Source organism: Sparassis crispa, assembly GCF_003851025.1.
Source record: "Sparassis crispa DNA, contig_000004F, whole genome shotgun sequence".
Taxonomy (NCBI): Eukaryota; Fungi; Basidiomycota; class Agaricomycetes; order Polyporales; family Sparassidaceae; genus Sparassis; species Sparassis crispa.
Genome location: NW_020939751.1, coordinates 1,339,545 through 1,364,974, shown reverse-complemented (window position 1 = coordinate 1,364,974; position 25,430 = coordinate 1,339,545). Strand labels below are relative to the sequence as shown.

The 25,430-nt window shown below is 54.2% G+C and overlaps 10 protein-coding genes across 10 annotated transcripts; 5 read left to right on the top strand and 5 right to left on the bottom strand.

Moving 5' to 3' along the window:
* Window positions 1–66: 66 nt before the first annotated feature.
* Window positions 67–2,255, bottom strand: SCP_0504790 (predicted protein; the record flags this gene model as incomplete). The annotated part of the gene is made up of 12 exons (XM_027758543.1): window positions 67–184; window positions 247–257; window positions 311–364; window positions 424–510; window positions 571–1,049; window positions 1,100–1,195; window positions 1,241–1,440; window positions 1,491–1,557; window positions 1,610–1,691; window positions 1,746–1,832; window positions 1,880–2,005; window positions 2,055–2,255. The coding sequence occupies 12 exons, from the start codon at window positions 2,253–2,255 to the stop codon at window positions 67–69; spliced, it is 1,608 nt and encodes a 535-aa protein (XP_027614344.1).
* A 699-nt stretch (window positions 2,256–2,954) lies between these two features.
* Window positions 2,955–4,848, top strand: SCP_0504780 (Protein fluG; the record flags this gene model as incomplete). Its single annotated transcript, XM_027758542.1, has 5 exons — window positions 2,955–3,394; window positions 3,447–3,678; window positions 3,972–4,107; window positions 4,156–4,730; window positions 4,780–4,848. 5 exons carry the CDS (start codon window positions 2,955–2,957, stop codon window positions 4,846–4,848), a joined length of 1,452 nt encoding a protein of 483 aa, XP_027614343.1.
* Window positions 4,849–5,061: 213 nt separating this feature from the next.
* On the bottom strand, window positions 5,062–6,603 carry SCP_0504770 (WD repeat-containing protein; the record flags this gene model as incomplete). The annotated part of the gene is made up of 7 exons (XM_027758541.1): window positions 5,062–5,605; window positions 5,658–5,750; window positions 5,799–5,906; window positions 5,964–6,070; window positions 6,132–6,204; window positions 6,265–6,318; window positions 6,374–6,603. 7 exons carry the CDS (start codon window positions 6,601–6,603, stop codon window positions 5,062–5,064), a joined length of 1,209 nt encoding a protein of 402 aa, XP_027614342.1.
* A 453-nt stretch (window positions 6,604–7,056) lies between these two features.
* Window positions 7,057–10,781, top strand: SCP_0504760 (hypothetical protein; the record flags this gene model as incomplete). Its single annotated transcript, XM_027758540.1, has 6 exons — window positions 7,057–7,753; window positions 7,807–8,071; window positions 8,121–9,319; window positions 9,377–10,217; window positions 10,277–10,544; window positions 10,599–10,781. The coding sequence occupies 6 exons, from the start codon at window positions 7,057–7,059 to the stop codon at window positions 10,779–10,781; spliced, it is 3,453 nt and encodes a 1,150-aa protein (XP_027614341.1).
* Window positions 10,782–10,986: 205 nt separating this feature from the next.
* SCP_0504750 (predicted protein) lies at window positions 10,987–12,619 on the bottom strand (the record flags this gene model as incomplete). Its single annotated transcript, XM_027758539.1, has 2 exons — window positions 10,987–12,062; window positions 12,115–12,619. The coding sequence occupies 2 exons, from the start codon at window positions 12,617–12,619 to the stop codon at window positions 10,987–10,989; spliced, it is 1,581 nt and encodes a 526-aa protein (XP_027614340.1).
* A 685-nt stretch (window positions 12,620–13,304) lies between these two features.
* On the bottom strand, window positions 13,305–14,053 carry SCP_0504740 (hypothetical protein; the record flags this gene model as incomplete). The annotated part of the gene is made up of 2 exons (XM_027758538.1): window positions 13,305–13,918; window positions 13,984–14,053. 2 exons carry the CDS (start codon window positions 14,051–14,053, stop codon window positions 13,305–13,307), a joined length of 684 nt encoding a protein of 227 aa, XP_027614339.1.
* Window positions 14,054–14,451: 398 nt separating this feature from the next.
* On the top strand, window positions 14,452–16,198 carry SCP_0504730 (Serine--tRNA ligase, cytoplasmic; the record flags this gene model as incomplete). The annotated part of the gene is made up of 8 exons (XM_027758537.1): window positions 14,452–14,587; window positions 14,637–14,707; window positions 14,763–14,924; window positions 14,978–15,101; window positions 15,158–15,351; window positions 15,413–15,842; window positions 15,902–16,041; window positions 16,097–16,198. The coding sequence occupies 8 exons, from the start codon at window positions 14,452–14,454 to the stop codon at window positions 16,196–16,198; spliced, it is 1,359 nt and encodes a 452-aa protein (XP_027614338.1).
* Window positions 16,199–16,495: 297 nt separating this feature from the next.
* Window positions 16,496–21,149, bottom strand: SCP_0504720 (hypothetical protein; the record flags this gene model as incomplete). Its single annotated transcript, XM_027758536.1, has 6 exons — window positions 16,496–16,572; window positions 16,631–16,752; window positions 16,805–18,417; window positions 18,510–19,547; window positions 19,598–20,755; window positions 20,811–21,149. The coding sequence occupies 6 exons, from the start codon at window positions 21,147–21,149 to the stop codon at window positions 16,496–16,498; spliced, it is 4,347 nt and encodes a 1,448-aa protein (XP_027614337.1).
* A 502-nt stretch (window positions 21,150–21,651) lies between these two features.
* Window positions 21,652–22,901, top strand: SCP_0504710 (1-(5-phosphoribosyl)-5-[(5-phosphoribosylamino) methylideneamino] imidazole-4-carboxamide isomerase; the record flags this gene model as incomplete). Its single annotated transcript, XM_027758535.1, has 10 exons — window positions 21,652–21,785; window positions 21,844–21,962; window positions 22,010–22,080; window positions 22,131–22,234; window positions 22,284–22,360; window positions 22,414–22,444; window positions 22,494–22,561; window positions 22,617–22,667; window positions 22,722–22,785; window positions 22,835–22,901. The coding sequence occupies 10 exons, from the start codon at window positions 21,652–21,654 to the stop codon at window positions 22,899–22,901; spliced, it is 786 nt and encodes a 261-aa protein (XP_027614336.1).
* A 426-nt stretch (window positions 22,902–23,327) lies between these two features.
* On the top strand, window positions 23,328–25,308 carry SCP_0504700 (hypothetical protein; the record flags this gene model as incomplete). Its single annotated transcript, XM_027758534.1, has 2 exons — window positions 23,328–23,468; window positions 23,521–25,308. 2 exons carry the CDS (start codon window positions 23,328–23,330, stop codon window positions 25,306–25,308), a joined length of 1,929 nt encoding a protein of 642 aa, XP_027614335.1.
* Window positions 25,309–25,430: the final 122 nt, after the last annotated feature.

The following is a 25,430-nucleotide window of genomic DNA, read 5'->3' as shown; positions in this document are numbered from 1 at the left end:
GTAAGATAGGCATTGGAATGTCTGGAATTACCAACGACAACGCCGCCATCTAAATATTCAGTCCCGTCAACTAGCGGCTGGGAACTGGACGCCCTGCGCCAGCGGGGCATCGTCCGAGAAATTGATTGTGCAGGCGCTCCAGCGGACGTACTGTTTCCAAGCGTCGCCACCCGACTCACGGCCCCTGGGAAGATAGATCAGCGCTCGATGAATATAGGGCAACATCTTAGGAACACTAAAACCCACCATCCAGTGCTCTGTAAATGACACAGTTGGTTAGATGGGCATGTGGAGGAAATTTTCTACCGACCTTGTTCCCACCGAACGCAGCGCCAATTTCGGCGCCGCTGGTACCAACATTGACCTAGGGTACGGAAGCGACCGTCAGTCGTGCTCCCTCGGAGGAATAGACGGGTGACGAACGTTGACGATCCCAGCGTCAGACCCAGCGGGCCCAATCCATTTACCGACATTGCGAAGGTCTTTCGTCCACAAACTGCTGCTCAGGCCCTACACAGCAGACGTCATCAGCCTCAACAACCTCCCCGCGGAAGGGAAAAGAGAACGCACCTGCGGCACACCGTTATTCCATTGAACCGCTTCCTCGAGCTCGTCGAAGACAGCGACAGACAGAATTGGTGCGAAAGTCTCGGTTTTCCACAGCGCCAGCCCGACGTCGGTGCTCTTTGGCACGGTGATAGTCGGCATAACAAAATTACCGCGGTCCAAAGGGGACGAGAGGTCTGTATACTGCCCACCACCCACGAGGATCTCTGCGTCAGCAGCGCGCAGACGGTCAATCGCACCGGTGTAGATGTCCATTGCGCTGCGCGTGTGCAGCGGGCCAAGAAGGGTGGACGCGTGCAGCGGGTCTCCGGGTGTGACAGACGCGTACAGCGCCTGCAGTCGCTCGAGGAACTCGGAGGCGATGCTCCGATGCAGGTATAGGCGCCGCGTCGACGTGCAGCGTTGACCCGCCGTGCCTACCGCACCGAAGAACACCGCTGGTACGGCCATCGAAAGGTCCGCGTCGGGCATGACGATCGAGGCTGCAGCGGGATATCAGTGCGGGCGCGTGAAGCAAGGAGGACTAGCGTGCCGTTGTTCCCCCCGAGCTCAAGCAGCACCTTCCCGAAACGCGACTGCACCACCTTTCCGACCTGCCGCCCCACTGCCTCGCTGCCCGTGAACGATACTGAAAGGAATCAGTGCGACGCTTGCATACGAGGTGAGGGTTTACCCATGTCGACGTCCTGGCTTTCCACAATGCTCTCGCCGACGTCCTTGCCACCGATCACAAGCCCCGCGACGGCTCCGGGGATTCCATTCTTCTCTAGCACCCCAGACACGATCTTCGTCACCGCAATCGAGCATAGCGGGGTACTCGGCGAGGGCTTCCAGAGGGTCGCGTTCCCGGCCGCGAGCGAGAGCGACAGGTTCCTGTTCGTAAACTTCAACGCGGACTCCTGATAAATAGAGACGCATCTTACCATCCATAGACCGCCACCGGGAAGTTGAACGCAGAGAGCACCGCGATGACACCCAAAGGGTTCGGAACTGCCACCGTACCGTTAGTTGTATGCGCATACAGGTACTGCCTCAACCGCACCTTCTAAGATACTATGTCCGGGGCGTTCAGAGGCGACCACTCGTCCGTTCATCATCCGTGACAGACCGACCGCGTAGTCGGCCTGGCCGTAATGTCAAGGCGTGAGACGAGCGGGTGCAATGAACGGTAGACTCACAATGTCCACGAATTCCTGTACCTCACCGACACCTTCCGTCCTGATCTTCCCCATCTCGAGAGAGACCAACGCGCCCAGTTCCTCCCGCTAGCAAGGTATGAGCTTAAGAACCGCGTTGTCACCAACATGCGCACCTTGGCCGCCAACGCCTCCCTGATCTGTCTGAGTATCTCGCCCCTCCTCGGCGCCGGCACGCTTCTGAAGAACGTGTAGGCCTCCCGTGTCTTCTGAAGGGCTGTCTGCAACTCCTCTGGCGTTGCCTGCAGCCTACCGATCAGACGTGCTCGAACGCTCTCAAAGTGCACTCACTGAATGCACTCGCGCTAGAACCTCGCCCGTTGTCGGACAGACGCTCTCCAACACATCACCTGTTCCCCTCCACTTCCCGTCGTACACACCCGGCAGCTCCTTCTCGGGCGAAATGTCGAGTGCGGAAAGAATGGTCGACGCGCGGCTGGAGATATTGCGGGTGAGCCGGGGCAACTTGGACAGGGACTTTCGCGACATCATGGTCGTTTAACTCAAAAAATTGTGCTGCTCGACCTGCGCTGTCGGGGATATATGACTCTGAGCCAACGTGTTGGAGGCGGGCGTTGGTGAATCTTGGAACCGGTGAGCGCCCTGCAGTCGCGTAACTTTGGTCACGTCTACTGCATGATCCGTACCGCCAGCGACACAACGACGAGGGGCTGAAGTGTTCTTTAGGAGGATACGTATATACATCACAGTCCAGTAAGTCTTCACGTCGTGGAACATGGTGAACGAAGGATGTACACAAAGTCTGAGAACGAAAAGTTGACGAAGATTGTCTGTCAGATCACGGTAATATTATGTAGTGCCTGCGGCTGATAAGAACCAAATCTGAAGCCTCCGTATATTAAGAGCGTCCCAAAGTATGTTGTTATTTCTCTGCCATCGATTTCATGATCGAGGTTGACGTTGAACGTTGAACGTTGAGACCGTCCAGGAAGATCAGATCTGACAGACTCTCTCTCTGATCTTCCACGCATGACGGGCTTCGGAAGCCCATCATGCATGCGGTGTTGGTCCTCTGAGTCAAAAGGATATCTGCAGCACCTCAGCGTAGGTTTAACGGAGAAGTTTATCTCCTCCAGTTTCGGCAGGGCCGAGCGTTTGTTTGGTTGCCGACGACTTTGGCGGAGTTGGTCTGTATGATAGACATCTATCGCAACTTGTTCTGGAGCCATCATGAGCCCTCCTGCAGCAGCGACCGACTACGGCGTCCTCTACAAGCCTACCAAACCGGCGGAGCTCCTTTCTGCTGACCGTCTTCACAGCATTTGCCAAGCCCATGATATTCGCTACATCCGCGTACAATGGGTTGATCTGGTCAACACCGTTCGATTTCGCGTCCTCCCCAGGAAGTACTTCGTCAAGCTACTGAGCTCGTCGCGCCCAGGAGTGTGTCTCGCCAAAACCACCCTCGGGATCATAGGTTGCAGCTCCGTACCTGGCTTCTCTGGGACCGGCGAATATCTCTATGTCCCCGATCTCAGCAGCTTCCGTATCTGCCCTTATGCACCTGGACACGCCTCCGTTATGGGATGGTTCCAGGAGAAGACCGCCGCTCCAAATGCCGGCCTTACCGTAGATTTATGTCCGAGAACGCTGTTGAACAGGATCGTTGAGTATGTCCTACAGTTTTGGCTTACCTACACTCCGAATCTAATCAACGTGCAGAGAAGCGCTCGCAAAGGCTGGACTTGCGTTCTTGGCTGGCTTCGAGTCTGAATTTATCCTACTGAAAGCAACCTCACCCACGCCGATTGCCGTCAACAATGCAGACTGGTCCTGCTCATCCAAGTTCCCTTCAGGCTCTGTTGAAGCAAAGGTGCTCGAGGAGATCGCCCATGATCTCTTGGAAGGCGGGATCGAGTTGCAAATGTACCACGCGGAGGCTGCTCCGGGTCAAGTGAGTGGATTAACTAGCTGACCTGCCCGTTTATGAAGCATGGTGCGTGAGAGGTATATAAGGATATACTTGCAAGCTCAAACCCAGAGCATGGAAAAATGCAGGGTATAACTAGAAACCGCCGCAGCTGAACGATGTGCCGGAGGCATTCGGACATACTTCGTCTCGATCATTTTCTTGAGCATATATGCAGCCTTCACATACTTCACGTACCTTGCTCACAGTGCCGATGTGTTGACTGCGCCTTTCTGTACATTGCAGCACGTCGTTGCCTACGCTGATAACCTTTCCAGTATGAAGTAGTCACAGGTCCTCTCGCTCCGCTGGAAGCCGCGGATGCTGTCGTCTTCACACGGGAGACCATCTACAACGTTGCAGCCAAGCACGGTCTGCGAGCAACATTTGCTCCCCGTTTGCACTCTGATAATTGTAAGTTCTTTCTTCGTTCCGACATTCCACTAATTGACTATGAAACAGGCGGTAGTGGCGCGCATATGCACCTTTCCATGCACTCCTCCCGTATGCACCCACCGCCAGTGCGCCCCGACACCGACGCGTCGCTCGCACCGACGCTCACTCTCACCGAGCGCTCCTTCCTCCAATCGTGGATCACGCACCTGCCGGCGCTCTGCGCACTCACACTGCCAACCGCTGCGTCCTACGCACGCGTGCTCGACGGGATCTGGTCCGGCGGCACGTACGCCTGCTGGGGCACCGACAATCGTGAGACACCCATTCGCCTCTGCGGGCCGCCGCACCATCACCACTTTGAGATGAAGTGCGGTGACGCTACGGCCAACCCGTACCTCGTTCTCGCGGGCGTTATCGCTGTCGGCGTCCACGGCATCTTGGACGGCGCGCTGCTTTCGGTGGGCGATTGTCTCAAGCCCGTGTTCCAGATGGACGAGGGAGAGCGGCGCGCAGTCGGATTGGATAATCCGGGTAGGCTTCCAGGGACTATCGCCGATGCGCGGAAGTTGCTTGCCCAGGATGAGGTACTTGGAGCCGCACTAGGGGAAGGCTTTGTTGAGAAGTATCTTGTAGTCAATGAAGTGCGTTCTGGTATCGCTCGAGTTGCTCATGGAAATAACATATTCCTAGGAATTGGAGACTTTCCTGAAGGCAGAAACCGAGCAGGCCACGGTTACCCGCTTATTGGAATATTACTAGGTGCTGCAGTGATTTCGAGGTGGGCGGTCGATGATTACCACCTTGCTGTCTCTTGGGCAGCATCAGGATGAAGTGTATTTGTAGGATTTGGAGTCGCTGGAAACGTCTATACTTTCCAATCACCCTGGATTAACTTGGGTGTGATAGCAAGCTGGAATCACTCGAGCCATTGAAAAATATATAGAGGCCCACCGCAAGGTTATCGTAGTGCCGCTATAAGTTAGCGAAGAAGGAAGCTTTAGCTTCCACCTCGTTCCGACGCTTCGTTTTCTTCGCTGCATGAAGCGGGTCCTTATCCTTCCGCTTCCTTTTCTTGCGTTCTAAAACTGCTTCTTCATCTTCGCTTGAATCTGCATCCCTCTCCTCAGCCTGTTCCTCCGGATTCGCGTCCTCCTCGTTCTGTTGCGTCTTCTTCGCATCTTCATCTTCACCGTCCTCACTGTCGCTTCCATCCACCTTCTCCCCATCACCGTCCCCATCTTCATCCTCGTTCTCGTCCTCGAAGACCTCTCGCAGGTCCGTCAACTTCAGCACCTCTTCGTGCCCTGCGCTTCCCACCCACCGTCCCTCACCAGCCCTGTCGACTGCGATGCGCTCAATGGGGAATTCGCCGTGGTCTGCGACAACGCCGAGCAGCTTTGTCGGGAAGAGCTGGACGGCGCGCAGGAGCCCGTCAGAAGATCCAGAAAGAATAGTCGAATGTGAAGAGGGGTAATAGGAAGGGACATTGCAAAGGGTGTCGATGGATTGTGGGTGGCTGTCGCGTACGGTATGAGAAATAACGCAGACTGGGAGAAACAGCTCCTTACCCCGGTATTCGGTCTACACAATCTCCCCACCCGTTTCGCCTGTTGAATATCGACAAGATCCCCAGCTGTGTGCCAACAGCAAATTTCTTCCCTCTGGTATGAAATGTGAGATAACAGAATACAAGGACACGCCAGACATACCCTTTGATAGGGACTATGGAGAGCAACTCGTCTTCTTGATATTCTGATTGGGCGAATGGCTCCGTCTTCTTGGCTCTGACGTCTATCACAGACAATGTCCCGTCTCCACTGATAGCTTGACATCAGCTTCGCTCAGAAGTATCAAAAACGAGAAAGGATGCATACCTTGTTGAGACAAGCTGCTTCGCATCGTTGAGCCAAAGAAAATCAGAGATGAAGTCGAAATGGTGGGTATATGCGCGAATTGCGTCTTTTTTACGCGGATCCCATAACTGCGGAAACGTTGGGACGAGTGAACACGCTTTCGCATACAGAGAAGAAATGAGAATTCACTTTGATCACGCCGTCATCATCACCGGTCGACAGCAAGTGAGGCAAGAGACGCTTCACGCGGTTGATAGCCACACTTCCGAGTACTGTCCAGGTCAGAAAACGGAAGTATAGGCAGCACAGCAGCACTACTCACTCGTGCGCGGCTGCGCGGGTATCTATTACAACACCAGTCGCGGTGTCAATCGTGCTGGATGTAAGAACCCGTCAATAGCAGGAAAAGCTGAGACCTTGCTAACACGTACTGAAGCGCCTTCCCTTTCCCCGCAGCCCAGAGCTGGCTACCATCCTCGCTGATGCCCACACCGCGACATGACCTCTTGGAAGGCCGTACAGTGAATTTGCTCTCGTATTTCCCTTGATCGTCGTAGCCGAACGCCTTCACTTCTCCTGACAGAAGCCCTGTAAAGACAAGGGATTCGTGGGGATGGAAGATGAGGTCAAATATTTGCCCTCCAACTGGGATGTCGGGCATGGCAGAGGAATTGTGCACGAATTTCTGCCGTTGAGCGCGTCACACCTCAGCCTATATTTGTCGGTTACACTTCTTCATCTAGAGCGTAAACTACCCGATATGTAGACAGGTCTCCTATAAATGTATTCCAGCTATTGTGGGTTTTATCACACAACCTGGTTTGACACTTGCCTTCCCTTCTTGTTAGGACTAGATATTATACACACTCTGTACAAGCCAGACTACAGAGCAGAGGGAGCGCATTAGTTATTCATGTCGAGGGAGTTGAGTCGTTATATCCGATCTCGCACGATTTATCATGCGTGTGACACCCAACAGATCTTAAGTTAGACGCTATATCTATATCGACCCCTGACACTCCGCGCCGCAGCGGTAGGATGTGCTGTCACGGTGAGGCCTGAAGGCCTGAGGTTTCGACTTTTTTTAATTATCTCGTCTCATGAACTGGCAGAGATGATACTCCATGCATACCTCTCTCTGTTTTCGACTTTATTATTCTTGACTCTGGGATTGTGTTCAGCAAGGCACATCTTACCGAGGACTTCAGCCGTCACCGAGCTCTCAGCCCATGTCGAGCTTGCACATGAGGGCAACCACTTTCTGCCACTGTCCGTAAAGGACGAATCCGACTTGCTGGATATCGCCCTAGTTGCCTCCGTCGATGGGAAGCTCCATGCGCTTAACAGGACATCTGGGGACACGCTGTGGTCAATGGCATCTACTCCAACTGACCCGGCGACCTTGGGTCCTCTAGTCCGTACCCAGCACCCGGACATCGACTATGAGACCACGGACGAGGACTCAATATACCAGGAGTTATATGTGATTGAACCTCAGTCTGGAGAGATATATGTTATGTCCTCTGCGAACAGTCCGTTGCAGAGCCTACCGTTCTCGATGTCTCAGCTCGTCGACATGTCTCCCTACAGCTCTTCTGACGATGATTACCGGCGCGTGTTTGTGGGTAGGAAGGAGACATCTTTGTTACTGATTGAACTGGAGACGGGGCGGGTGAAGGCGACCATCAGCTCAGAATGCCCTTGGGATCCGTATGACGACGTAGAACCCTTCGTCGACTTAGACGAGCTAGATGGAACGAAACCGCCCAGGGCGTCATCGAAGCTGTCGGAAGTGTTCATCGGCCGTACCGGTGAGTAATATTTTCGACCAAGCTATAGGATCCATTGATGACATCGTTGCAAGATTACCACATATCAATTCATACGCGCCCACTTGGTTCGTCTTTAGCCAGGCCTCCTGTTCAGAATCTTTCCTTTTCGACGTACGGTCCAAACAACCAGGACCATGGGCTGCAGTCCCTTTACCGGTATACGGCCGACCATGCATACATTCAGCCGCTTCCAAACGGTGACATCATGTCATTCCGCACCGGTAATGGCGACAGGCACATGTCAGACGTGGCGCCCAAGACACAGATGCTATGGGGGCAGACGTTTTCGAACCCGATGTAAGCCTAGCACTTGTTTCCTCGGAAGGCGCTTACTCACCTACCCCAGCGTCGCAGTATTTGATGTCTTGAAGTCTCCGAACCGCCAGCACCCATTCGTGCTCTTGCAGCCGCGGCCTAGTCTGCAAGATATGTTGCCCGGCTTCGACCTCACCGATGCTGCGAAACATAACCAGCTGCCGAATCTCGATTCCGCGTACATCGGTCTTGTGGAGGAGACGGACTCGCTCTTTGCAATGAGCCCCGACCGTTACCCGCTCGTCGTGTTCGGCGACGTCGGGCAGACGCTGGATCCGCCGCCGGGGCTGGATTTCGACCCTGCCAGGGACCTTCCATCTGACGTCGACTCTGTCAAGCACATGGTAAAGCACCGCAAGCTACGTGAGCTGTGCAGGGTGGACAGCACGAATCGCAGGTGTCTGACTGGCGTTAGGAGGCTCGAGTCGTCTAGCCGCTCGCGGCTGAGCAGGCTGCTTGACGGAGCGCCGTCCGTACCTCTTCCCCCAACCTACAAAGGTACCGCACAGGAGATACCTGATGTGACGAATGTCCTCAACAATGTCTCGATATCTCCTCCCTCGATGCCGAACACCTTGGGCGCCGATGGCCCGCCATTGGTGGAAGAGGGTGGCGTCAACTTCAATTTTAGCACCACGACACTGGGGTCATTTGGTTTTGCGGTCTTTATCCTTACCTTGTCAATAGGTTATCTGAAGGGTCTATTTGGAAAGCCGTCAACAAGCCAGGTGATTTCTCACGAGCGTGCTCCAGAGAAAGACAAGGCTGGCGATAGCTCGGTCTCCGATCCACCTGAAACAGAGCCTGAGATACTACCAGTCCCTGCCATTGAGGCACTCTCACAAGGTCCAGTTACTTTACTCTCGGCGAGGAGGGTCGTCTTCGTTCCAGAAACGGAGGAACCCAGACTACCTGCGACGATTTCTGCTGATTTCGCTGACGACGGTGCCGATGGCGACGAGAGTGAGAGGGAAGGTGACGGTCCTGCTATTGCAGGGAAACGCAAGGCGTTACGGAGAAAGCGAGGGAAGAAGAAGAAGGGAATTACTACCAACGGTTCGGCTCAAGATGCAGTACCTGAGGTGGAGGAGAAACACGCAGGGAAGACAGGCAAAGATGGCCAGAATGGCGATGCGGCCCAGGTCGTCTCACCGTCCGCCATCGTGTTGTCTCCATCGCCAACGCCAGCACCAGTCGTGCCATCTCTCATAGTGTCGGACACCGTGCTAGGTAAGTGCAACTATGTGGCTGCTGTTTTGACATGGATCATCCTAACATGACGAACAGGGTTTGGCTCCCATGGCACAGTTGTCTTCAAGGGGTCACTGCAGGGTCGTGCGGTCGCCGTGAAGCGACTTCTTCAGGACTTTGTCACCCTGGCGGCTCGCGAAGTGACTGTACTGCAAGAGTCGGATGATCACCCCAACGTTATCCGGTATTATTACCAGGAATCGCATGCGAACTTTCTCTACATCGCGCTCGAGCTGTGTCCCGCCTCCTTGGCCGACGTGATAGAGCGACCAGACGACTTCCCGGAGATCGTCGCATCGTTTGACCCGAAGCGTGCACTGCGGCAGATCACGCTGGGACTCCGACACCTGCATGCGCTAAAGATCGTCCACCGGGATATCAAGCCGCAGAATATTCTCATCTCAGACGCCAAGAAGGGCGTTGGTGAGAGCGCAGGCCACCGCATGCTCATATCCGACTTTGGGCTGTGCAGGAAGCTAGAAATGGAACAGACGAGTTTCTTACCGACAGCGCACGGGGCAATGGCGGCTGGAACGGTCGGTTGGAGAGCTCCGGAGATCTTGCGTGGGGAGGTGAAGTTGGAAGACACTGGGACAGACGACTCACAGTCATCGCGAAGTTCTGTCGGTACTACGACCAGTGGTACGCCGACAGGGAAGTCGACGCGGTTGACGAAGTCGGTTGACATCTTTGCCCTGGGATGTCTGTATTATTATGTGCTCACCAATGGGTCGCATCCATTTGGCGATCGGTTCGAGCGAGAGGTCAATATTTTGAAAAACTCAAAATCGCTGGAGGGGTTGGAGCGTTTTGGAGAGGAAGGCTCCGAGGGCGTTGACCTTATATCCCAGATGTTGAGTCCCGAAGCATACCATAGGTGAGTCTACTACTGTTTATACCTAACAGTATTTGAGCTGAAGCATCAACGACTTATAGACCCGATACCAGTACATGTCTACTGCATCCGTATTTTTGGGATCCTGGGAAGCGGTTGACATTCCTGCAAGATACATCTGATCGTTTTGAGATTATGTGCCGGGATCCTAGAGATCCCAACCTCATCTCGCTAGAAACAGGCGCTGTCGACGTCGTAGGGAACGACTGGCATTCTCGACTGGATAGACTATTCATAGAGAACCTGGGCAAATTCAGGAAGTATGACGGGCGTTCAGTCCAGGATCTTCTTCGTGCGCTTCGAAATAAGGTCCGTACGACTATGCGAACCTTCGAATTCCGGTTACTGAATGTTTGCATGCAGAAACATCATTACCAAGATCTACCCGGCAATGTCAAGCGACTACTGGGATCAATGCCTGAAGGCTTCTTGTCGTACTTCACTCGGCGCTTCCCTGGTCTCTTACTGCACGTCCATTCCGTCATCTCCGGCTCGCCTCTGCGTGACGAGTCCATGTTCCGCGCATATTTCAATCTCACCGACTAATCTATCTTTCACATGTATCTGGATCTGCATTGACATGGTATTTATTCTTCATGCTGTATCAGTATCGCATTGCTGCGCTGTAATGTCTTATTTTACCAAGCAAGGACCTATTACCCCACTGACGAAATATACCGCCTCACCACGAGGAAACGTCCCTTCTATTAAAACTTCGTGGCAGACCAGCACGCGTTAGTACACGTTACAATCACGCCCGAACACCGCCAGCAAACACCAAAGCCACTATGAACGCAGCAAGAATACAGATTCCACTTGCAATGGCTGCAACGCGACACCTGAAAATCCACGGATCGGTCACCACCCTACTGTCTCTCTTCATTCTCCGTGTTGGTGTGAACGATATATCGATATCGCTGTGCACGGACGGTGTCAATGTCTCCAACGACGGAGCGACCAGCGGGTACCACGACTTGCGCCCAGTTTTCTTGTTGCTTGCTGGCATCTTATCGTTCTCCCCTAACAACTTGCCCTTTTCCGCTGGCATCTTGCCCTTCTCCCCTGAACCTCTCTTCCCCCTCCTGGCCCATAAGGGAAGAAGCGACTCCCGTTTACCTCCCGATCTAGTCTCCTCCCCTTCTGAGAGGATCCACCCCCCGATAAGCCAACACCAAGGCCCGACGAAGCCTAGCCAGAATAGGACGCATGCAGTGGTGACCTGCCACTTCTGCAGTCGTGCAGAGGGAACAACGAACCGATCACTCCCAAACGACACACCCTTGAGCCACCGCTTGTGGATAATAGACTCGGTGGGTGAGGTTGACCGCTGCGAGGCAGACGCGGAGGGATGCGTGTGCACGCTCGTTGGCCGGCCGCGTGGCTCCGCCGTTAAAGGAACGTCATAAAGACCCGCGGGGAGCGTGTCCACGGGCACGTCGTCTGTCCCTTCAGCGCTGGCGTGCACGGATAGGGCATATCCCGGCTCGTCCATGTGCGGCACATCCTCCGGGAGAAACTGTGGCTCGGTGTCACCGTCGGATGGAGCTGTGACGAAACTCGAGGTTCGCGCAGAAGCCCCGTCCTCATAAATGACCGAGTACTTCTGCGGGCGCGTCATGTTGCTTGTTCCCGTGGGTATAGTGGCGCCGCCCATACGTGGCTTGCGCGGGCCCGGAGGGATGCCAAGCGTGGCCTGGAAATTCGGGCGAAGGTCCAGCGGCGGGATCGTGGGTGCAGCCGACGCGGTCGAGCGGAGCGAGCTTGTGGACGCCTGGCTAATCGAGCGGTTGAGCGTGCGCGTGATGAAGGCTGGGTGGGCGGCTTGGGCTGCGTTGCCGGGTTCAAGAAAACAGCTGGACATGACAAGAAGCAAACTCACCGTGTCCCTCGTGCAAGCGCGTCGAGTCCAAGATGGGCGGGATTGAGTCGAGTGAGGGTCGCCGCACGGGGGGGAAGTGCACTTCTGTGATGGGCGAGAGCGGCTTGAGGTTCAGCGGCGCGAAGGGGATACTGTCGCGCTGCGACTCTGTGTCATGCGGCGAATCGACCTTCAGAGACTGCGAGCTCATCCGCCGGAGAGATGACCGCTTGCAGTTATCTAAGAGCGATGGGGACGAGGCGGAGCGAGTGATGGATCCCGGGCTGTTTGGTACACTACTTGGACTCTTCCATGAAATGCGGGAGGGGCCAGGTGGACGGAGACGATCGGTCGAGATGCTGAGAGTTGAGGAGGGTTTCTTTTCCAGGCATATGTCGTCCATCCTGAGTTCTAGCTCGGGAGCCCTCTCCTTGCCCTTTTCTGCATCGGTCACCGGTTCGCCTTCTGAACCAGGCCCCGCCTGTAAAATACGGGATAGTGCATTGAGCACCTGGTACCGCGACATGGGCCAGCCCTGAGAAGGAGAATAGAAAATAGGAAGTCGTTTGAGCAGTCTGCTTCGATTCTGCCTCGGAAGGGACACTTAAAGGCGGTGGAGCCAATGCCACGCACGAAGGCCCATCCAAACTCGTGTTCGGAGGGCTGACTCCATGCTATTGATACGAGAGGCTGGCATGCCCCCGGCGGCTGTCAGCTGCAGCGAGGTGTCATTGAACTCGGCGACGTGGACAGGATTGAAAGCGGCCACAAATCACCTACATAAAACACCTGGAACAGAGTAAGATTTAGGCAGACTGGAGTGCTGTTTCGACGTGTGGATCTTGCCGATATATGTATATTTGGCAGCGCTGCGCAAGGGCCACGAGTAACATTCATTTGAGGTGCGTGAAAACAGACGGAAGCAGAACGGATGCCTTACAAGGAAGACCCGATTGAATCTCGGATGGGTCCTAAATACTCTCGGTGCGGAATGTCAATGTGTATGAAGTTCGGCCAAACGATGGAGGTGCAATGGCTGTGATTGAAGAACAACTCGCGAAGGGGCCTGCAGGAGATTGATCTTCATATGCATTACATTGAGAAAGAGCATCGTACACACTAACAGACGTCGGGATACATTAGCCTCGATAGATATTAGTGAAGCAGCGGTGGTCGAGGGTATCCAAGAACATCCACCATGATTATAATCCCTAAGTACTTGGCTTTGAAGTCAGAGCATCCGTCGAATCCTTCCTCTTCGAAACGGCCACCTCATCCGCGACCTTTCCTGCTTCTATAACTGCTGCAACACCAGCTGTCGACGGAAAACCAGGAATCTCTTCTTCATCAGACTGCACATCAGCATGCAGCGTCTCCTCCTTTCCTACTTCCGTCGCGGTAGCCTGTTCTGATGGAGGTATGTTCTCCTTCCGGTCCTCTTCGTCTATGTCGGTGTGCACCGGCTCCTTTGATGGAGCATCCTCCTCCAACGGCTCCCTCTCCAACGGCTCCTCCTCTACCTCCTGTGACACCTCTGTCGCTTTCAAGACTGGCGAGTCGGGTAGGGGAACACCAGCGGCTTCATCATCTGCAGATGATACCGACGCAGCCTTCTCCTCGAGCTCCACGTCGCGAACGCCCTTGGTAACCTCCTTCACATCCTGTGTCTCCTTCGTTGGTTGCGAGGGAGTGTCTGTGGTGTCCGATGCGGTATCTGACGCATCATCCGGTTCTGACTTCTGTTTCTTGGCAGATGACGATGGCTCGTCAGGTTCGGTAGTGCTCAGTCGTCGTTTCCGACCGATCTGCGGTGCACTCGACGTGTCTGTTAAAAAGTGGTGATTTCCGCGTGTTAGACGCGTGATTCTGACTGATAATAGGTAAACGCACCGGCGTCGGTGAAAGACTGATCTGGATGAGGGAAAAATGAACTTGAAATGCGCCGAATGAGCTTGTACATCGTGCAGTTAACGCGACGCGGTGACAGCAAGAGGTAGACGTGCTATTTGACCGTATTTGGTTCTGGTAATCCTCGAGTTTCACACTCCGACACAGTAACATTTATCAAAACCATGACAAGGAGAATGGAGCCTGTGGGCATGAAAAAAATGAAGGACATGTGGAAATAACTCTGAGATGTGAGGTCAAGCTTTCAAGCTCAAGGAGGGAGAATGAGTGATTAGCTTTTTTCTGAAAATGTTGTAAACAACTGACCAGAAAAGGTCTTTCTACATACATATTAATAATCTTAAGTTAGACGAACATCGATAAGTCCAAATCCGTCTGTATGATCGATGACTCTGAGAGATCACTTGGCACGCAGAGCGGAAGCAGCTCATAGACAACTCGTAGACAACCATGACTCTCGACGTGCTGCACTTCCTTGACAACAAGGGAGGAAATGCTGAGGAAATCAGGGAGTCCCAACGGAAACGCGGCCTCTCGGTCGAACTGGTGGACGAAGTTATCCAGATGTACACCGACTGGGTGAAGAGTGCGTCGTGAACAGAGATCTAGAAAAATACGCATTGACTGTCAATCAGTGGATTTTGATACCACCAACATCAGCAAGCAAGTGAATGCAGTACAAAAAGAGATTGCCGCAAAGAAGAAGGTACGTCTTCCGAGCCGTGCGCGTTTTAGAGTCTCACTTGACGTTTTTGTTTTAGGCGAAAGAGAGCGCAGATAACTTGGTAGCGCAGAAGAAAGAGTTAGATGCTCAAGTTGTCGCCAAACGCGCCGAGTCCAAGGTGTTTGAGCAGAAGATGCGGCAGAAGGCTTCGACCATCGGTAACATCGTTGGCAAGGGTGTGCCAGTCAGCATGTCCGAGGTATAAACTTTTCTTAATGATTGAGAGACACGTATGATAACGCGTGGTAGTAGGACGACAACAAGACTGTACGAACATGGCACCCAGCTGGAGAGGGAGTCGCAGTAGAGAAGAAGAGCGATATCATGCCTCACCACGAAGTTCTGCTTCGTTTGGACGCGATGGATCTTGACAGAGGTGCGCCAATTTTATGTGCGTCTATTTCATTAGCTGAGAGGTCCCATACTGTGCAGGTGCAAAAATAAGCGGTCATCGAGGATATTACTTGACGAATGACGGTATTGACCTCAACCAAGCACTTATTTCTTACGGCCTCGACTTCCTGCGGAAGCGAGGATACAAGAAAATTCAACCGCCGTTCATGATGAACAAGGATGTCATGGCTAAGACGGCTCAGCTTGATCAATTCGACGAAGAGCTCTATAAAGTGCGTCTGTCTACTTTTGTTCCCGGACCGTTCCAAAACAAAATCCTGCGCTACCTTCTAGGTCATCGCCGCCGACGACGAGAAGTATCTTATTGCCACCTCAGAACAGCCCATCTCTGCATTTCACTCGGACGAGTGGTTCGACTCACCTGAGACGCAGCTCCCCATCCGGTACGCGGGGTACTCGACGTGCTTCCGCAAGGAGGCGGGCTCCGCTGGGCGCGACATGTGGGGCATCTTCCGCGTGCACCAGTTCGAGAAGGTCGAGCAGTTTTGTATAACCGAGCCAGAGAAGAGCTGGGAGATGTTCGACACGATGATCGGCAACTCGGAGGCGTTCTACCAGAGCCTCGGCCTCCCGTATCGCGTCGTTGCCATTGTATCCGGCGCTCTCAACCTCGCCGCGGCACAGAAGTTTGACCTCGAAGCGTGGTTCCCATTCCAGGGCGCGTACAAGGAGCTCGTGTCTTGCTCAAATTGCACAGACTACCGTGAGTGGGCTTGCCGCTTGATATCTATCATGATTTTGACGAGACCGATGCTGATGCAGAGAGCCGGAAGTTGGAAGTCCGGTGCGGACTGAAGACAAAGGACCAGACGCGTAAAGTCTACGTGCACATGCTGAATGGCACGCTCTGTGCGACAGAACGGGCTCTCTGTTGTCTAGTAGAGAACTATCAGACAGCTGATGTGAGTAAATCCTGGTTAACCTCCACCACTTCAGACTGAGGGTACCGCACTACAGGGACTGGCAATTCCGGAAGTGCTCCGACCATACATGCAAGGTCGAGACTTCTTGCCATGGGTGAAAGAGCTCCCCAAGAGTCTCCAACGAAAACAAGCGTAGCTCGGCATGTACGCCGTTAGACTGCAAGAAGTGTCTGGATAGTCACTAGTACGCCGTGATTGCAACATAGGTCGCTCGTTATATACGTACATAGACATAACGACTACGTGAGGGGTTGACGTGAGACGAGAACTGCAGACCACATTATATTACTTCAAAGCTTCATTCACTGTGCGACGAGAATAATAAAAACAAATGCGCGTGAGATTATAAGATACAGATATGCGGGTGAGAGCGATGATGAACGCAGCAATGGGTGGGGTATGAGCAACACGTAAAGACAAAAATGAATGCAGTCTAGTTGAGAAAACCACGACATTTTGCTGAGCCGCAAAGACAAGGAATCTTGTCCTGCTCAATAGGGAAATGATAATCTGTGCAGGGAAACAGCATGAGGATAGAGTCGCAGTAAGAAAATTCCATCCATCTCACCGTATGTAATCTCGCTCCCAAGCTCAATATCCTGTTTTGCGTAGATGACAATCTTCTTCTCGCCGTTGATCGTGATAATCTTCGCAGTACAATTTGGGTCACACGAATGATTTATCAGGCGTCTAGAAAGGAATTTGTCAGAGCTAGTTCTAGACAAGTAGACATGACGCATACCCTAGATTGCCCTTCTTCGTGGCGTCCACGACCAGATCTTCGTCAATACGGAACAGATAACTGCTTCCTATACCTTGCCGCTCGTAGGCCTTCTCCCGCTTGTCGGCCACCTGTGCACGGATGATCTCGCCGACGTACTCGATTACCATTTCCCCGCGGGAGATCTTTTCCATGGCGTATAAACCCCAGTCATGGATCGGAGAGCGTGCGAAGCGCAGCTGTTTCTTCCGTGTCTGCAACTGGTTGAATTTGACTAGCTCCGTTGCAGCCGACTCTCCCTTGGACAACGCCAACGCAAGGTGCACCTGGTTGATCTCCTCGAGGCCCTGTGCACGACGTCTTGCATTAGCACGATTAGACCTGGACGAAGTGACGGTTTGCTGTGGCGCGGTCTCGGCCTCTGTCGCGACCTCATTGACAGTGGTACGTGATACATATTGCTCGACGTATGCAGATTTCTCAGCATGCGAGATCTTGTAATATCCTTCAGTACGCGCAGATCCAGTGGTATGAACGCGGAACGGTCGAGGAGCTTCTGGTCCGGGAGACAGAACTCGAGGCGGCGTTGGTGTGAATATTTCGTCTTCATGCAAAGCGCGAGACAGTGCCATCTTCGCAAAGTACATGTCCTCGTCATCCTCGCAGATGCCTTCCGTGAACGGGTCGGGCGCAGGACTCTCACGTACAACTACCTTGGGCTTGAGGAAGGGAGACGAAGGAGGAGACAAGGAGGACTCGTATTCGGGTGTGGGAGTGAACCGGACATGAGCAACGGTTGGTATATCGAAGTCGAAGTCGTCCGGGAGGACTTCATGAATGAACTCATCGTCACTTGTAATGGTTGTGGTTTCCGCCTTCCGCGAAGATTTCTTGAGCTTCGTCAAAACCGGTGAAATCACGTTCTCCTGGTCCTGAACGTGCGTTTTAGTCTTCTTCTTGACAGGCTCTTCAGTATCAGTGAACTCGGATGCTGCCCTCTTGTTAGTGATGGGTTCTGGCAGAGACAGAGGAGGAACAGAGATATCCTCGTCTTCAGATTCGATATCTTCCTGGACGACTTTCTTTGTGACGGTCTTCCTCGGTCGCTTCTTTGGCCTCTCAACATGACCGACATGATCGACCTCCTCGTCCCGATGCTCAACCGCGGCGGGAACAGTGACCTTGGTCTCCTCTTCTCTCGGACGCTTCTTCTGCTTCCGGAATGACAATCCCTTCAAACTCTTCTCGTATGGTCGTAGGTCGGCACCGTGTTCATGATCGGCGATATGTCCATCTATCAACGAGTCCACAGCTCCTGGGACTGACACCCCTCGCTTCGCCTTCGCATCCACCACAAGATGTCTCACATTTGTACCAACAATGCGTTCCACCACATCCTTTTCCAACATTGTTTTTAGGTCCTTCACGATGATCATGGTCGCTTGGTCGACAAGCTCGTTGTCGTCCCAGCGCGCTTTCGAACTGGAGGAAGGACGTGCGGGAGGAGGGTGGACAGAGACGCTCACTGAGTGGTAGGCAAGCGTGCGCGCACCTGAACTAAGGACCAAAGCGGCACGGCGGGCGGAGTCGCCCGTCTGGAAGGTGACATACCACCCTGTGTGGTCTCGTAGGACCTATATACAAGAATCGTCGTCAACCATCATTGTCAATGGTTCATGATGAGGCCTCGAGTGGCACCGTCACAAACACGAGGCTAGATGCTTACCTTGTCTACCTTGAACCCGTCAAAGAACTGCCGAACGTCATCCGTCCTGACCGCCAGCTGTGCGCCGTGGCCATCAATGGTAACATGCTCGAAACCATTCTTCGCCAGTTGCTCGACAACTGCTTCGTGCTCCTTTTGTCTTGCGGATCTGAATGACTGACCAGGCCTCGAGATTGGTGACGGAGATCTCGAAGGTGCGAACGTGTCATGATCTTCCGAGAACCAAGGTGCATGACGAAGGCCTCGAGGGGGAATGGGTGTAGAAGACGATGATTTCGAGGGAGGAACGGGAGGACGATGTGAGTAGCTGGTGGATGGCACAGCTTTGGCGGACATGATGCGCGCTCGCACGAGAGCTGCTGGGGGACGGCGCACTCGGGGCGGAGGCGGTAAACTCTTGGGGCCGCTGAGCGCACCATTCACATGAGGGCTGGCGGAGTTTGGTGGCATGGGCGACCCATTCAGCGAATCAGAGCCATGCGTACGTCCATTCGGAGGTAACGGCAAGTGCGTTGTAGGTGGTAAACGAGAGCCCGACTGACCTGGTCGATGCTGGTTCGTCCGCCACGGATTGCTGCCTTGCGCCGGGGTATGGCTTGCACTGGTTGGTGTTCCCTTCGCAAGTACAGCGTTCGCCTCCTTCAGCTTCTCCTCTTTCTCCCTTCGCCTCTTCTCTTCACGCTCCTGCCGCCGACGATTATCAAGCTCCCTCAACACTGCCTTCAAGTTCTTTCCCTCTCCATCGAACAAAACCCTCAAGTCCATACCCTCTATACCTCGGATACCAACCCCGGCTTCTGTTCCCAGTTTCCTCCCATCCTCCTTCTCGACGCACCTTTTGGCTTCATCGTGGCTGCTGAACTTGATGAACACGATGCCCAGTGCAGCACCTGTAGCCTTGTCAATCTGTGGCTCAAAGGACGTGATCGTACCATGCACCGCAAAGTGCCGTCTGATGTGTTGATTGGGTGTCAAAGGTGATATGTTGACCACGAGAACAGAAGTTGGAGGAGGAGGCCCTATTGAATTCGTGTCGTACTGGTTCAAAATTAGTGCATGTAGTTCAGAGTCAAACAAGGATGACGCACCTCATATGTTACCGGCGCGAATTCCTCTCGCAGTGGTCGCAGTGTGGGCAGCTTCCTAACCTTGACCTCCTTCCTCGGATCCCTCATGACTGCCGGATGTTCCCCTTCGATGACTTCCCCATCATATCGATAAAGTATCTCCTTGCCTTTTGCCCTTCCCTTGACCCGAGCCTCTTCGCCCTGATCAGCTCCGAGCTCGCGCAACTTGTCCATAAGCATGCGGATTTGCCCGTCTCTGTCCTTATCGGCAACGTAATCCCACAATACCCTGTAATTCTTACCTTCAGGGTACTCTGACGGCGCAGGTGGCCATGGCGGAAGAGGGGGAAGGGAATAAAGCCTTGGCGGAGATGCTGGGCGCGCTGGTGGAGGTGGGAGTGGAGACGCCTGAGATTGCTGTGCTCTTGGACCCGTAGGGACGGGTGTTGATGCCTCTGCGGGATGCAAAGAACTACTAGCTCGCAGTGCAGACGGTGGGGACCACGGGAGTGCAGGAGTCGGTGGTGGTGCGGTAAGTGGTGGAGGCGGAGGCGGTGGTTCTGAGGTAGGAGGTGGTGGTGGTTCTGAAATTGGCGGAGGTGGTTGTGAAGTTGGCGGGGGAGAAGGTGGTGGCTCAAGGGTTGGTGGTGGCGGCAGTGATGACGGAGAAGGAGGAGGTAAGCAAGGAGGAGAAGGCGAGGAAGGGTGTGGAGGCAGCCCAGAGCTCGGTGGAGGAAAATGATCATCTGGGGGCGGAGATGGAGGCGGTGGTGGTTCGGACAATGGAGGTGGCGGGGGTGGTTCGGACGATGGAGGTGGCGGGGGTGGCTCGGACGATGGAGGTGGTGGAGGTGGTTCAGACGATGGAGGTGGCGGGGGAGGTGGCGTGTCGCTCGGCGGTGGTGGTGGTGGTTCATCAGTTGGCGGAGGTGGTGGCGGTGGTATTGACGAAGGTTCAGGCGGTAAGACACGTCTCGATCGAGGAGATGATGGCGGGTCAGACGGAGGTGGGGGTGGTGGATTTGTCTTTGGTGGAGGAGGTTGAGTTGGAGGACGCAGACGAAAAGATATCTGACTTCGTTCACCAAGCCCAGCTACCTCTCCGTTAAGTGTTGCATGAGCCTTAGGCTGGCTTCTACTCGGTCCTGCCACGCTCGCTTGTGCGGGGGGCGAGTGCACCTGCAACTCACGGTAAGCTCGCTGCTCACGTAGACTATGTCGAGACATGATTCACTCCACTTGAGCTTGCTGGTTGATTCCATACCCCGTCGATTTGTTTGCCTTTCTGCAAGCTTCTTGGCCCGGTGGGCGGTGAAAAGGCGCTGGCGCCAGGACCGGCGGGGAGCGCGCCATGCCCATTCACGTATGATTTTCCTCGAGCACTACTGGGCGCAGAGGGAGGATGAAGACCATTCGTAAGACTACGTGGTCCAGTTGGAGGTATTCCTCCTATTCGAGATGAAGACTGTGAGGGCGACGCGGTCGAAGCGGTAGCAGAGGAAGAGGCGCCAGTAGACGCAGCTAATGAATTCAACAAAGCCCGCGGTGCCCTGGGCGGTGCCTTTCCAGACATCGGCGAGCACGGCGAGCACGATGAGCGTGAATAGTGGTGAGAATAAGGGAAGATGGAGGTAAGGATGAAGGCGGCTTCGTCGCTTCGCGCGGCGATGGCGGTGGTCACTGCTCAGAATTTGCCTTCTTACTTCACGATGAACGCTCAATACAACTATTGTGATCGTTTAAATACACAAAAAGAAAGCCTGACCATGTCATGAACCGATTTCTCTCCGTCTCACCTCCTCCTCTCGTCCATTTCCTCATGATGTGCACCAAACACGAGCCACGACGGCCTCAACTTGTCCTCCACCGACAGAGACGCCCACTAGGAAGATCGACCCGCATCGGACACAGGGGCGGTTCTCGTCGTGTTGGAAGGGATACCCGAGGAGAACGCTGCAAAAATCAGCCGTGAGTAGTCTGTGGCGTCGATCTGGTGAGTATAATCTGATCTGGCAGTCGTCGACTTGCGCAGGTCCAGGTGTTCGGAAGATCACAGTGGTTGAGACGTAAGCATAATGTCTTCAGCCACTCGCAGGCACACACATTTCCGTCCATGTATCGACCTGCATAAGGGCGAAGTCAAACAAATTGTCGGCGGAACCCTTTCGGAGGCCGAGCCTTGCAATCTCAAGACTAACTTCGTGGCCAGGCTCGTCCCTCTATTCTTCTCACACCTCGGGTCTGACTGATAGCGCGGTATCTTGTAGCCATTCATCTGCCTACTACGCTGAGCTGTACAAGAAGCACGGTCTTGAAGGCGGGCACATCATCAAGCTTGGAGACGGGAATGATGAAGCCGCGAAGGAGGCTCTGCATGCATGGCCTGGTGCATATAACCACCTCATATGTCGTGCTCTTTCTGATAACTTTCAGGCCACTTGCAGATTGGTGGAGGGGTCACAGATAGGAACTGTCAAGAGTGGCTGAGTGCTGGGGCTAGCAAGGTATCCTTCACCCACGCTGACCCGGCAGAGCTACTAATCTACGTGGCTAGGTCATTGTGACATCATACTTGTTCCCCGATGGCATATTCTCCCTGCAGAGATTACAAGTAATATCTTCATTGGTTGGGAAGGACAGACTTGTAGTCGATGTGAGGTATGATATCATTGTTATCCCCACAAGCAAGCACTCATTGTGGTTGCAGTTGCCGCAAAAGAGGTGAGAAATGGTTGATAGCAATGAACAAGTGGCAGAAAACTACAGATATGGAAGTCTGCAAAGGTGTGCTGAGCTCCATATCTTCCAGTCCTCTTTGTCTGAGAACTTCAGCTCAGAATCTCTGGAGTTACTCTCAGGGTACTGCAGGTGTGACTCATTGTTTTAGCTTGTTCCTGATATTTGACATGCCTTGCAGTGAATTTCTCATACATGCTGCTGAAGTGGAAGGTTTGTGTCAAGGGATTGATGAAAGCTTAGTTGCCAGTGAGCACATGTGTTATTGTCTTAGCAGTACAGCATCTCACTTTGTGCTGTTCAGAACTTGGAGAATGGGTTACAATACCAACAACATATGCCGGTGGAGCCAGGAGTAAGCAGACTTTCCTGTTGTCTTTCAGACTTGCAGCTGACAACCATCCTTGAGGTCTGAGTGACCTGGGAACAGTTAATAATCTTTCTGATGGAAGGGTTGATCTTACATTTGGCAGGTAAGTTGTATGGCTTTTGGTTTTCATGCTGAGGTCTAACATTGTTCAGTTCCTTGGATATCTTCGGAGGGACTTTGGTGCAATTCTCAGACCTTGTGAAGTATGAGGCACTGTAGACAGCTACTTGTGTGGCGTTGTGTGGACATTTGCCAAGGTATCTATCTGTTGTTTTGGCTGTTTCCACATGCTGATGGCGACCTGTTAGTAAAAGCCATGTTCATCACTGTCGCAGTCCTCTCAAGCTTTCCTACTTTTAAAAATGCGGCAAATTACAGTTTCCTACATGATTGGAGGACAAGTGTGGCAACAATCGTCAATTATTCACTCATATTTATGGCTGAGCATGTACTTAACTGTAAATCGGAACTTTGTCTCCGCAATCTAATCTCGGTGTGCCGGAGTTTCAAGGTCGATCGGTCACCACGGTGTGTAGACGCCCGGGCGGCACCAACAGTGACATCGCTCAGGCCGTTCTCGCTGCGCTCCACGCCTTGTCTTTCTCTCTCCTCTCCGTGCTCGTTCTGCGCGAAGAGTCACTTAATATGATGCTCCTCTGTCGGTGTACACACAGATTTGATGCTACGACGCTTCTCATACTGCTCACCCTGCTTGGCACGTTGCTGCCAGGTGCATATGCAGCCCCTTTGCTGCCGAGGGGTTCTGTGAATGCTACTGCGATCTCGGTAAGTTGATCACTGCTCGCGTGCGTCCAGATATGCTCATGACATCATGTAGGTGCCCATCGTCGTGCTCTCTGTATTTATTTTCGTCGGAGTGCTCGTCGCATGCGGAGGGAGAGCCTTCCGCAGTCGTATCGCATCCTGGTGTGCTGGAGCCGCCTTAGCCACGGGCTCGGTGTTCCCAGTCACATCACAACCAACGGAGCTGACCGCAGAGCAACTCGCTGGACCATCACCCAATGGTGCCAACACCCCAGCGCCTTCTCGTTCCCGCAGGAACCGGCGTGCCCGTCCAAATTCGGTACGATCTACCAGGTCTCTCCCGGTGTACATGAAGGAACCGGGAGACGACGAGCTCGTCATATTTCGAGGTCCCGAAGAGCTTGAAGACTCGAATATCCAGGCGACGATCGTCCTGCCGCCGGTAGACGAGCTCAACGAGCACACCCCGGACAATTCGCTCGACATCTCACGGTCCCGATCGCCGATATACGTGCCTCTGCCCGAGAGTGCGCCTGAGACGCCTCTTCTCGAGACGCACGACGGATTGCCTGAGCCAAACGCAGCAACGGATAATGTCGACGAGGCGACCCTCGTAGACGAAAGAGGCGAGGCTCCACCGTACGAGGTAGTGCCGATGGACAGCCCTTCAAGTCTGGACGAGCCGAGAGCGGATACGCCGTCCACTGTTCACGACGACAGCGCCGCTCCGACGCCAGAGCCAGATCACGCTGGGCATGGGCGAACGGCGAGCGGGAGAATAACCGGTTTGTTCGCTCGCTCGGACGCTGCTAATAGGGCAGCGCACCAGCGGGAGGGCAGCGGGAGGCGGTTTTCTGGCTTCTTCTCGAGACTGACTGGGGCGGCACACCCTGCAGTGCCGCCGGTGCCGCAGCTCGCGCTGGAGGAGCGGGGACATTCGCGCGAACTTTCTACTCCGTCCACCCTATCGGCGACATCGTCTCGTCCGTCTATCAGCTCGGCGCAACAACCGACGCACCGTGCCTCGCGCTCCGGTTCGGGGTCGGTGCTCAGTCTCACGTCGTCGATGTTCCGTGCAACGTCGCACCCGCGCTCGCACTTGGAGGTGGTGACGTCGCCGTCGACGATCTCGCTGACCTCGATTTCCGCTCCGCTGACGCACACGGCGATGCGCACGGAATTTACGTACCCGAGAGGTGGGCCGACGCCAGAGCAGATGAAGCTGATTTCGTCGCGCGAATCGTTTGCGCGGTTTGGTGTGCCGTACGGGCGTGACGCGATCGCGTACTCGGCGTCACGGCTCGACCTGAGCATGCCCCCACCTGTCTTCGAGGAGGAGGCTGCGGGTACCTCAGGGACGGATTCTGCTGAGGTTGCATCCGTAAACAGCGCAGAATCCGCTCCAGCGCCGGCCGAGGCAGCCGAACCCGCTAGCTCATCTGACGAGCCAGGGCTGACGCATGCGGAACCCGACGCGGGTCCTTCCTCGGCACCATCATCGCCACAAGCGCCGTTGGAATCCTCAACACAGCTCTCCAGCGCGCCGAAATTGCTGAAACCGACGCTGCCGCCGTCGTCCTTCAGGCCGGCAGTCACCAACCCCCGCTCGGCATCCCGCGCGAGCTCGCAGGCCGAGTCGTTTGCGACCGCCGAGGAATCGTTTCACACCGCGTCGGAGCCTGCGACGCCAGTCATGCCTTCGGCGACGCTCTCGCTGGACGTGTCGGACGATCCGCTACAACTTCGCGCGGCCGCGGGCACTGACTCTGATGCCCTCGCGACCCCCCGTGCGCCCTCACGAATTGACCACGAACAAAACCCTACATCTTTCATACATTCACCACTGAGCATGGTACCGTGATCGAAGCTCATTAGAGCTTCATGACAGTTGGTGTTACGATCTCATTCATGAGCTGACGGACAGTTGTAGATTTATTCATCCCGTGGCGTATTAGATCCGCTGGCATTTAGTGGAAGGATCCC